At 42.1% G+C, this 12085-nt stretch overlaps 1 protein-coding gene across 1 annotated transcript in view; it reads right to left on the reverse strand.

The window, feature by feature from the left end:
- Positions 1–12085, reverse strand: part of MMRN1 (multimerin 1) — an 89106-nt gene that overhangs the window by 36449 nt on the left and 40572 nt on the right. Inside the window, exons 4-5 of the mRNA XM_089526124.1 lie at positions 8700–8816; positions 5960–6133 (exon numbers count right to left, since the gene is read on the reverse strand). Coding sequence (XP_089382250.1) covers positions 5960–6133; positions 8700–8816 — 291 coding nt within the window. The remainder of the gene's footprint in view (positions 1–5959; positions 6134–8699; positions 8817–12085) is intronic.

Here is a 12085-nt window from a genome sequence, read left to right on the forward strand (position 1 = left end):
AAGTCCAGGGCAAACCAGGAGTAGTCTAAACGGAGATATCTTCTAATGGCTTTTGCAAGGTTAAATATACTCTGTTTCTACCATCTGAGTTACTAGTAGAGATTTAAGTAAACTTACACATTTTCTTCTCCTTAGTGTGGAAGAGTGTCTTGACACACAATCAGTAAAACAGTCAAACCTTATTTATGATATTTTATACGATTATATTCATTTTAATCCAGTTGCTAATCCAATCATGGGGATGGAGGAAACACTGAATTACCTTATGTACATCCAATTGATTCAACAAGTCTACTTTAATTGGGACTAACAACCAGAATTAAACTTTGCACTTCTTTTGATGGTTTTACTTGTTTTTTTGTTACCCTTTACCACACAGAGAATTTTTGTTATTGGGTAATACACAAGTAACAATGGAATTAACATCCACCACACTACTAAGGGCTGTTGTGCATGTAACATTCATGGTCTTGACATAACCTACATTGTCTCAACAATAAGGTGAACTGCCTTGTCATTTTCAAATTATAAAGAAAGATTTCCACTCTAGCATAAGTTATTGTTGCCAGTAGGAAAGAAAAATTTGTTGTAAATAAACTGTCTCAATGAAAGTAAGACGTACACTTTCCTGTAAGTGTAAGTCTTGACTTTTCATTAGAAAATGTGCTCCTCACATGGAGGAGTCACATATCTGCAAGATTAATAGGGCATTTCTGAGAACCACAGACCCAAATCCTACTGGGGCAGTACTCTGACATAAACAGCATTACACAAGTGATTGTGAGTGATTCTGCATTGTACAAATAATGCAGTTTGACACCACTTTAAGGGCTGCAGCTCCATTCTATAGAATTCTATGTTTTGTAGTTTTAGAAGATCTTTCATCTTCCCTGTCAAAGATTACTGGTGCCTCACAAAACTACAAATCCCAGGTTCTGTAGAAGTAAACCATTGCCATGCTAGACGGACACTGTGTTTTCTCTGAGGTTCTGTAACTGAAGTCCCTATTGCACCCAGTCAATTAGGAGGCAGATATACAACCCTATTTTTTATTTTTGACTTAATGAATATGGAGCTAGTTGACCATTGTGCAACAGGTGAACTCAAAGCTGTCATGTCCATATAGCAATCAGCTTTGTAGTTTGGGATCCGGCAATGATATTAAAGGTAGCAACCTTAACATGCCTGCACACTCAGAAGGTGCACAGAATGTATTAATGTCATTTATTATTATTATTATTATTATTATTACTATTATTAACCTTTATTTCCTTTTTGTTGGCATTAGCTACACCTTCCCTCTTCCTGTGGAGCTTTGAAAGCTTGCAACAAGTATATTGTGCATTTTGGTTGGCCAATAAAGGTATCACTGTGAAGTTGAAGGCTTTCATGGCCGGCATCCATCGTTTTTTGTGGGTTTTTCGGGCTATGTGGCCATGTTCAAGGAAGAAACTCTTCTAGAACATGGCCACAAAGCCCGAAAACCCCACAAAAAACTAAAGGTATCGCTGTTTGGTGGATTTTTGTTTGAATGTAGGTTGCAGTTAGCCTGAATTTGTTTGCCCTCCACCTGTAGTCCCAGATTCTCTCTCCCCCTCCCCCTCTCTTTCACTCTTTCATGTTTGAAGAGCACATGTTACAGAGCTTCTCACCATGAGATGGTATGAAACCTTTAGGATTTACTACTTCATATGTTTTTGGAAATAACACTATGCCTTCCTTCCTTATTTCTCTGCTAGATCCTGTGTGGAAGTGGTATGGCACTGTTTTTTGCTCACTTTCTGTCTGTGAATACTAATTGCTCTGCTTATGAAATACAGTATTGACTCTCATGTTAACCAACACAGTTGTGTGGGTAATTGTCAGATTCAGCATAATAGTTGTTGTTGTTGTTGTTGTTGTTGTTGTTGTTGTGAGCCTTCATGTCTTTTGCAACTTATGGTGACCCTAAAGTGAACTTATCATAGGGTTTTCTTCAGCGGCAGTTTGTCACTGCCATCCTTTGAGGCAGAGAGACTGAGACTTTCCCAGGGTTACCCAGTGGGTTTCCATGGTTGAGTGGGGATTGAAACCCTGGTCTCCAGAGTCATAGTCTCAAACCACTACACCACACTGGATGGCCTATATTTAGTCTGTGCTAAAAGTATATAAGATGTTGGCCTAGGTGTGGAGAAAACAAGGTGCATATTTCAAAATGAGACCAGTTAAAATGTGCAGTTGAAAAAATATGTGAAGAAATTAACCACAGACAATGGTGAAAAGTTGCATAAATTTCACCAACACAAGTAAGCATATTAGGAAACATTTATTTTAAAAAAATATGCTTCAGTTTCAGTGTGTGGAGAATATAAAAGAGAACCACTGCAGTATAGTAGTCTGAGTACTGGACTATGAATGTGAAGACCAGGGTTCAAATCCCCACATGGCCATGCAAACCCAGAGGAAGACAAAGGCAAATCTTGCCAAGAAAACCCTGTGATTGATTCATCTTAAGATACCAAAAGTCAGAAATGACTTGAAGGCACACAACAAAGAACAACAGCCATAAAAAAAGTCTCACAACCAAATAATAAAATGCACATCAGATCTGGGATATCGGTCTTTCCAGGGCTATACACAGTATCGCTCCCAAGTGCCCTCTCAGGCCTGCTTCCAAACGAAAGCCCTGGTATACGGAAGACCTCTGGGCGCGGAAGCGTGTCCTGCGACGGCTAGAGCACCGCTGGCAGAAACACCTACGCTTAGCCGACAAGGCTCTCCTAGACCGCCTTTTGGAGGACTATGGAGAGGCGATACGAGCAGCTAAGAATTCTTTCTATGGTGCTCGTGTCGCGTCCGCGGAGTCGCGTCCAGCAGAGTTGTTCAGGGTAGTCAGGGAGCTAACTCAGCTCCCTCCTGCCCCGAACCAGATCCTTGAACCTTCAAAGGCCTGCTGTGACCAATTTAACAACTTCTTCGCGGATAAAACCTCTCGGATAAGCGAGGGTTTTAACGCCGGCATTAGGGCAGAATCTAGAGTAGAGGCGTCCAGAGCCTCCGTGGACTCCATTAAACTGGATCAGTTTGAGTCAGTTAGTACCGATGATGTGGACAAGATCCTTGGAAATGTTTGGAAGACAACCTGTTCTCTCGATCCCTGTCCCTCATGGCTAGCGGCTCAGGGGGGACCAGTGGTAACTTCACTGTTACACCGGATCATAAATACATCCTTGAGGGACGGGCAATTTCCATCCAGCTTAAAATTGGCCATTGTAAAACCGCTGCTTAAAAAGCCCTCCCTCGACCCCCTGATGCATAATAATTATCGGCCAGTTTCGCTATTGCCATTTCTGGGGAAGGTGATCGAGAGGGCGGTTGCAATCCAGCTTCAATCGATCTTGGATGAAACGGATTATCTGGACCCATTTCAAACTGGCTTTCAGGCGGGCTACGGGGTTGAGACAGCCATGGTCGCCTTGGTCGATGATCTCCGTCTGGGCATCGACAGAGGAAGCGTGTCCCTGTTGGTGCTCTTGGACATCTCAGCGGCTTTCGATACCATAGACCATGGTATCCTTCTGGAGCGCCTGGCAGAGGTGGGGATCGGTGGCACTGCACTCCAGTGGTTCCGATCCTACCTCTCAGGGAGGTTCCAGATGGTGCAGCTGGGAGACGTGTGCTCCGATAAGAGGGCCCTTACATCTGGGGTCCCTCAAGGAGCCATTCTGTCTCCCATGCTTTTCAACATTTACATGAAACCGCTGGGAGAGATCATCCGGAGACATGGGGCGCGGGGTTATCAGTACGCTGATGACACCCAAATAGTCTTCTCTATGTCTCCGACTGATGCAGTGACTGGGGATGGCATCTCTCCTCTCGTGGCCTGTCTGGAGTCGGTAATGGGCTGGATGAGGGAAAACCGACTCAGTCTGAATCCAGAGAAAACGGAGGTACTCGTGATAGGTTCCCCCGGCCCGGGAATGGCGGTGGTTCCACCTGTCCTGAACGGGATCACGCTTCCTGTGAAGGACTCCGTGCGCAGCCTGGGGGTGCTCCTTGATTCGTCGCTCCACCTTACATCTCAGGTGGATGCGACGGTCAGGAGCGCCTGTTATCAGCTTCGGCTGATTCGCCAGCTGCGTCCCTACCTGGGCCGGAGGGACCTTGAAACGGTAGTACATGCTCTGGTAACCTCTCGTTTGGATTTCTGCAATGCGCTCTACATGGGGCAACCCTTGTACCACACCCGGAAGCTACAACTAGTGCAGAATATGGCAGCCAGACTGGTTACTGGTATATCCAGAGCCAGTCATATAACACCAGTGCTCAAAGATCTGCACTGGCTGCCTATTCGCTTCCGGGCACAATACAAGGTGTTGGTTATTACCTATAAAGCCCTAAATGGCTTGGGCCCAGGATACCTAGAGGACCGCCTCTCCCCATACAATCCACCCCGCACTCTCAGAACATCTGGGCAACAGCTATTGAGGGTTCCAGGGGCCAGACTAGCCTCCACATCAAGGAGGACTTTTACCATCTCGGCCCCAACCGTCTGGAACTCTCTGCCCATTGAGCTCCGCTCTGCCACCTCCCTGGCCCAGTTCAAGAAGGAGCTGAAGACTCTCTTGTTCACACAAGCATTCCCTGACACAGGGTTCAATTAGTCTCTTCCCCCCCTTTATGTCAGCAGTGACATGCTGGCTAGAATGTTTTTAATGTATATGTTTTTAATGTATCTGCTGTTTCATTGTATGTATTGTATATGATTTTATGTTGTACACCGCCCTGGTTTATAGAAGGGCGGTATATAAATAAAATTATTATTATTATTATTATTATTATTATTATTATTATTATTCAGAGGAACTCAACAAAAACAACTGTGAAAGGTGTTTACCTTCATATCTGCAAGGAATGTGTAGTGCTGGTAGGGACCTATGAACATAATACAAGTGCTATAGTATTGTCTGTGTTTGTACATTCATTCATTTTGCCTGAGTGGCATTACTGCTGAGATAAATCTGCACAGCATGCGTGCTGATAGGCTTGGTCATCATACTGCCTTCAAAGTTTGGGGTTGGGGGGACTCACAAAGGCTTAGATCTTACACTGAGGTTGTCTGATATAAATCTCTGCATGTGGATTTACACATTACCACCTTGTGTTGAATGACAACATTGTACAACTGAATGTGCAAACCAGTGTATAACCCATCTGCAATGGCACATGTTGCAACTCTGTTTCCATGAGCTTTGGTCCTGGAATTCTGCTTTGGTCACATCTCATCTGGAATACTGTGTCTAATTCTGGACATTACAGTTCATTTGTCCAGAGGGCAACCAAGATTGTAAAAGGGCTGGAAACTAAGACCTACAAGGAATGGCTTAGAGAGCTGGGTATGTGTAGCTTGAAGAAGAGAAGTCTGGAAGTGTTATGACAGCCCTTTTAAAATATCTGAAGCAAAGTCACATAGAAGATGGAGTGAGCTGTTTTTCTGCTGCTTCAGAGACAACAAAAATCAATAGATTCAACTTATAAGAACAGAGATCCACCCCAAACATTAGGAACATCTTGACTGCAAGAATTGATCAACTGTAGAACAGATTGCTTTAGAGGCTGGTGGAGTGCTTTAGCTGTGTATTCCTGCATGACAGGGGGCTTGCATTAGATGCCCCTTATGATCCCTTCCAGCTTTATGATCTAGAACTGGATGCTAACATTTTCATCAGACAAAAAACTGCAACCCACAAATATAAACATACAGAAGAGATCAACAAGATTCTGGACTCTATTATTTGTTTTCTTTTTTTAAAAAAAATAACAACAAATGCAAAGTATACTTCTTTTACAGAATGTATAATAATGGAGCAGGACAGTCCATTTCTGATAATTTCTCTGTTTTTCCATTCTCTCGTTGTGTGTATTTTTTCCCCTGGCACTTTTAACTGGGTGAGTGATTGCATTAATTTCTTTCTTTTACCTTTTAGAAAAGCCTGGAAGTCTCTGCCCTTATCTTCATTGATTTTGCCTTCCAGAGAGGAGAGTGTCTTGCTCACATCGCTCATGACGACCGAAATGTTGTCAACCTTCTTCTGTAGTAAAGTCAGTTTCATCTCCTGGCTGCTAATCTGTTCATTCATTTTTTGTGCAACCGCTAGGTAAGGAGAAAAAGAAAGGAACAAAATGAGAATAAAGAAAGAGACTGAATTAAATCACAAAATGAAAAGCAGAAAGTGCCAAAACAACATCTATGAGCAATTGCCAGATGTGGAGTGAAAACTTTCTGCATTAATAAGAAATGGCCATTTTGATTTTTGTCATGTGTCTTTAGTTATGAGTGACATTCATACAAGCACAGCGGCAAAGAATTGCTGAATAATCCATATTTATTATGGTGTAGTTATAATTCTAGGATAGTATATTGAATAGTTAACAGAAATTTAATGAGCATAAGTGGAGCCTTCTCCTATCTAGCTGGTTTCCTATGGAGGATTCAATTTTACTGTTTAAATACATTCATTATATTCCTACAGATAGGCTTTAACAATTGGTTTAGCCGTGCAAATAGGAGTAGGTCATGCAAAAATTAAGCCATCTCTCAACAGTAACAAATGCAGAAATAAATAAATTGTTCTTCCATAGAGATATGCAGTCCAGCGTCCATACCTGTGAGCTTTATCAAACTTTGTTCTGAATTCCTCATATGCTTTTTATAAGCAAGCGCCTCAGAATCTGCCTCCAAATTCTGCTTCAGGGAAAATTAAGTGGCATCAACTCTCCATGCCCACTACATGAAGGGCTTCTTCCCTAACTCCAGTCCCACAATAGGATGTTCAATAGACTGAAGCTGCTTACTTGATTGAAATTAAGAATTTTCCTAGGGTCTATTTCCCAGCTGATAAACAAGTGAGGGCATGTTTAAAATGGTACAGGTATGTGACAAGATCCAGTTCCACACAGGTATGTTATCTGATTTTTGGATGGCACCTCTCACAGGTAGCTGAGTTGAAGCCCAAAACATCTGGAAGGCAACAGATTGTCTATCCTGGAGCTAATATTATGATTCCAATTAGAACTCTAGGGGAAAAAAGAATGTCATTCTTATGTATGAGCATTTTCAAATAATGCTCATAACTGCTGACCTAATTTTGAAAATGCTGGGGGAAGTTCATCTGTTGCTAGCCAGGGGCAGGTCACCCATGGCACTGCATCAGCAATATTTCATGCCAGCCCCCTCCAACCTCATGTTCTCCACATGTTTTGAATTACTATCTCATCTCCCACCTCCATCATCACTTGCAGTTGATGATGCTGCCTATAGCTTATGTGATTTGTAATTCAAAACATCAATGGAACACCAGGTCTGTCTGCATTAGCCTGATGTTTTTGGAGAATCTAAGGCAGAGCTGTGCAGAACATGTAGCCCTCTCTCCTGAGAAATGCCATTCACATGCTTGAAGCCATGTTTTGTTTTCGAAAAGATTCCTTGGATGATATATATGGACAGGAACTTTCCAGTTTATCTCCAAACACTCCTTAGACCCAGATTTCTTAACTGGTATTTCTAATCCATGTCATTCACCTTTTGAAACCACTTGGTACTAGAAACATAACCAACATTTCACAGATGAAAATAAGAATTTGTGAGATATGTCACTGAGCAACATGATCGTATGATCAAAATAGTGCACCAGAGCTTTTGGTCTGCTGCCATAACCAGCTACCATTCCCAGAATTGCATAGCATTGAGCCATGGCAGTTAAAGTGGTGTCAAACAGGATAATTTCTGCAGTGTGGATGGATTCTCTATGTGGTAGTTGACTTTGGTTGCCACACCATTTGCCATAGCAAAGGCATGCTTGCCTGTCATTACCTCTGTAGAGTAAAAACTGAAAGGAATCAACAGCAAGTAATATCAGGCAGCAATAACAGCTTAACCTACCCCAACGGATTCCTATACCCCTTTCCCCCAAATTTTTTCAGAGAAATAGTCATGTTAAGTCTATTTCAGATCAAAGCATTCAAGGAGTCTTCTTTCATCTTTGTCATTGCTGCTGCTGCTGTCTACCTCCAAGTTGTTTTCAACTTATGGCAACCCTAAGGCAAACCTACCATGGAATTTTCTTGGCAAGATTTGTTCAGTGGGGCTTGCCCTTCCCTTTCTCTGAGGCTGAGAGAGTGTGATTTGCCCAGCAGGTTTCCATGGCTGAGCAGGGATTTGAATTCTGGTCTCCCAGTGTCCGAGTCAAACACACAAAGACACCACACTGGCTCTCTGTTTCTTTAAGAGTAACCAATTTATTTCAAAACAAGTTTTTGGGACCTGCTACTTGAATATGAACAAGGGAGCTATAATCCATGAAAGTGTTTGCTACAATACAATTGGGTAGTCTTAATGATTGAACTTGCTCTGTATATATCTGCCTCCTGAACTTTGTTGTTTCCAAGAAGGCCACTGTATTTGTTATAACTGTTTCCCCCTCTTGTCCCCGTGAATTTTTCCATCTAGCACTGTACTGCTAATGTAAGCTCACTTTCTTTCAATATCCTGCTTTACCCCCTAATCTTTCTGATCCCCCACAAAGGAAACAAGATTGCAAGAGACTCCTGTGCTTTTTAACATCATGTCAGGTGGCTGGGGGGGATTTCTTTTGTTCTGGATTTAATAAATAGTGTTGACAATTATTGTGTTAGGGACCATAGTAATTACAAGCGCTGACCTGGGTCGCTGGGATCCTGCTGTTCTTGTTGATGTTGTTGGTTTCCTAGTGTCCCGCCATTGACAGCTGTGTTGCTCTCCACTTGGTTGCTCTGAGTAAGCAATTGATCCTGTTGAGCTAAATGGGGAGGAAGAATAAGAATGAGTGAAACATTCAGCATGACTTATTCACCCAATGTTCAGCAATATCATTGCCCGTGCCCTTCAGAGCCCTCTGCACCTCTTACTCTGCCAATTCCTAATTATTTGTGGAGATTCCTGAGCTAGCTGCTCTGCCCATCTGGACCACATGCTATGCCACCATATTGGCAGGGGATAGCAAATGGCTTTAATTCTTAACCAGAGAGGATTATAAGTGTCTCCTTCAGGTCGCAATTGATGGCGATTTGCAGAAGCTTGCACTAATGCAAGGTTCACCCTCCCTTATCATTAAGAACACTTGGAGAGCTACAAGATTAATGCTGAAGTGGAAGCTTAAAGAAGGGCATCAAGCAAGCCCAGCATAATAATGATATCATGCCCATTGCTCAGCTCCAGTGATCATGGGAAATGGTAATCCAGGTAATGGGCTTGTATTAGGAATGCTAGGAAAGTCTGCAAGGTTTAGTGCTGGATTTCAAGTTTGCCCTTTCATGATGCTCAAAGGATATTTGAGCAACACATTGAAAATCTGCAGCACATTTGGAAAATATTGCTGAGATTTGGAGATGGAAGAGTGAGAGGGGATAGGTTTGCATTTAAGAGAGGTCTATGTTTTGTCTTGGATACCCTTCACACTACAGATGGTAATAATAATAATAATAATAATAATAATAATAATAATAATAATAATTTATTTATTTATTTATTTATTTATTTATATTTTCCCACCTTTCCCTGCGGATCAAGGCAGGATTACATCAACAAATTAGCACAGTACAGATATAAAATACAATCAATAAAACATTGACATTATTATTAATTCAATAAAGTAGCTAAAACATTTAGAACATCTAAAACATTTAGAAAACATACATCATAACCAGAAGTGAAGCATTTTATCTTAAAGATCTCTTTTAAGAGGTCGGATGGATAAGACCACAGGAAGAGATCCGTCTTAACTGTCTTATTAAAGGTATCTAAGGTGGTGATAAGACAGATCTCTTCCGGTAGGCCATTCCATAGTTTGGGGGCTGAGTCTGTAAAGGATCTATAGGAAGTTGACATTAACCTGGGCTTATAGTATTCTCATAAATTCTTCCCAGATGTTCTGAGAGTGCGGGGTGGATTGTGTAGGGAGAGGCGTTCCCTCAAGTAACTCGGGCCCAAGCAATGAAGGGCTTTAAAGGTAATAACCAACACTTAGTACTGTGCCCAGAAGCTAATCAGCAACCAGTGAAGAGTTTTTAACACAGGTGTTATATTGGCCGACCTTGGCACAGAAACTGCCATGGCTAAATCTTGTGGAATCTTGGGGTTTCCTGTTTGGTGAGATACTAGGGGGACTCTTGATAATAATTCAAAATAGCTCATGAAGCTATAAATCCCAAGAGTCCATAGGATAGAACCATGACAGTTATACTTCAATCAATGTGAAAACTACTATTGTGGAGATCTGAAAATGCCTGTGCTATCAGTCTAGAAAACCAAAAAGATTGCTACTATCATGGAAAGCTTAGATGGCACAGCAGTCAGGACATGTCTGTCACTTCTCCAAATAAACACAAAAAAGGAAACCCAGATGTGACAGTCTATTGCAGTCAGCCCTCTGTATTGGTAGGTTAACCATCTGTGGATTGGAGCATCATGAATGGCAGTGCAATCCTGTCCAATTTGGCAGGAACTATACCATGTAATTCCCTGTCCACTTTTTCAGCTGCTTTCAAAATGTCCAAGATTCTCTCTACTCTCCCCACTTTTGCCCTTTGTCCTCAGCTTGCAAAGGGCTTTCAAAATGAAAAAGTGGTTTGTACCCAATTAAGTTAGCTGGGGTGGGGGCGGGGTCAGGGGAGAAGGGATAAAGTCTCACCTTCCTCAGTCAGCTGAGGCATAAACAAACTGCTACAGCCTCTCCTAGCTTGCCTGTTCTTACTCATTAATATATTTATTTATTTATGGCCATCTTGACTGCACACTGAAATTGCTGGGCCACATGTGTCCCCGTTTTCATCCATGAAATGTTGGAGGGTATGGAATCCCATGCCGTCCAACATTTCACAGATGAAAGTTCAATCCTGCATGGTTCAGGTTGATTCAGCTTTCCATCCTTTTGTAGGTCAGTAAAATGTGTATCAGCTTGTTAGGGCCAGTTAGCTAACACCCTTTAAACCAATGTGAAGTCGAAAGTAAACCACTTAGAGAGTGCTTCGCACTATAAAGAAGTAACTGCTATTGCTATTGCTATTACACCTGACAGTGTCCAGCCATACACTCGAGGCCAATGCTTTCACAAGTACTTCCTATTACCTGGTTCCTTTGCTTGGTTAATGCTAACAGAAGGGGAATGGGGAGAGCAGAATGGCCCCAGCACTGGGAGCTAGGGAAAGTCAATGGAGGCCCAAGAAGTAGCAGTAGTTATGGTTATATCTATTATATTCTGCCTTTTCCTCAGTTCAGCTCAAGGTAGCTTAAATTATTAAAGCAAAATTCTCAGCATACAAAAGCTAAAAATATAATTAAACCATCAATGGTACAAAATGCCCTGCAGAAATAATCTAAGGTCAGCAAGGAGACATAAACACGATGTTTTCAACCCATTTTTAGTATATAACAAAGCAGACACTCAACAGGAACATAAGAGCTTGGAAATATTACACAAAGAGACTAAATTTTAATAATCATTCTCTATCTGTATTCCTCTGCTCACAATGGAAAGGGAGTTGCCATTGGAATCTAAGCCTGCCTGTTTAAGAGACAGTCATGTGATATCACTGAGGATGCAGTGCAGAAATCTCCAATTTGAGACCGCTTTAACTGCCCAGCTGAGTGCTAAGGAATCCTGGAGACTGTAGTTTATTTTGACCCCAGAGCTCTCTGTCAGAGAAGGTTAAATGTCTCACAAAACTACAGGGCAAGGTACAAGGTGTTCATATTAACCTTTAAAGCCCTACCTGGCTTGGGTCCTGACCACTTGCGGGAGTGCCTACTTCCATATAATCCTCCCCTCACACTTCGGTCCTCTGGGAAGAACCTGCTATACAACTTAAGAAGACCAGACTTTCAGTGGTGACCCAGAGGACCTTCTCATTAGCTGCTCCTAGGCTCTGGAATGACCTGCTGGATGAGATCCATCATATCACCACCGTGGAAGTCTTTGAAAAGGCTATTAAGACGGATCTCTTCAGGCAGGCCTTCCCAGACTAGGGTAGATCCATTAGACTGCCTCCTCCATCCCTATCAATACCAACA

This window comes from Sceloporus occidentalis, unplaced genomic scaffold (assembly GCF_023333645.1).
Source record: "Sceloporus occidentalis isolate IW3139 unplaced genomic scaffold, rSceOcc1.0.p SCAF_5, whole genome shotgun sequence".
NCBI lineage: Eukaryota > Metazoa > Chordata > Lepidosauria > Squamata > Phrynosomatidae > Sceloporus > Sceloporus occidentalis.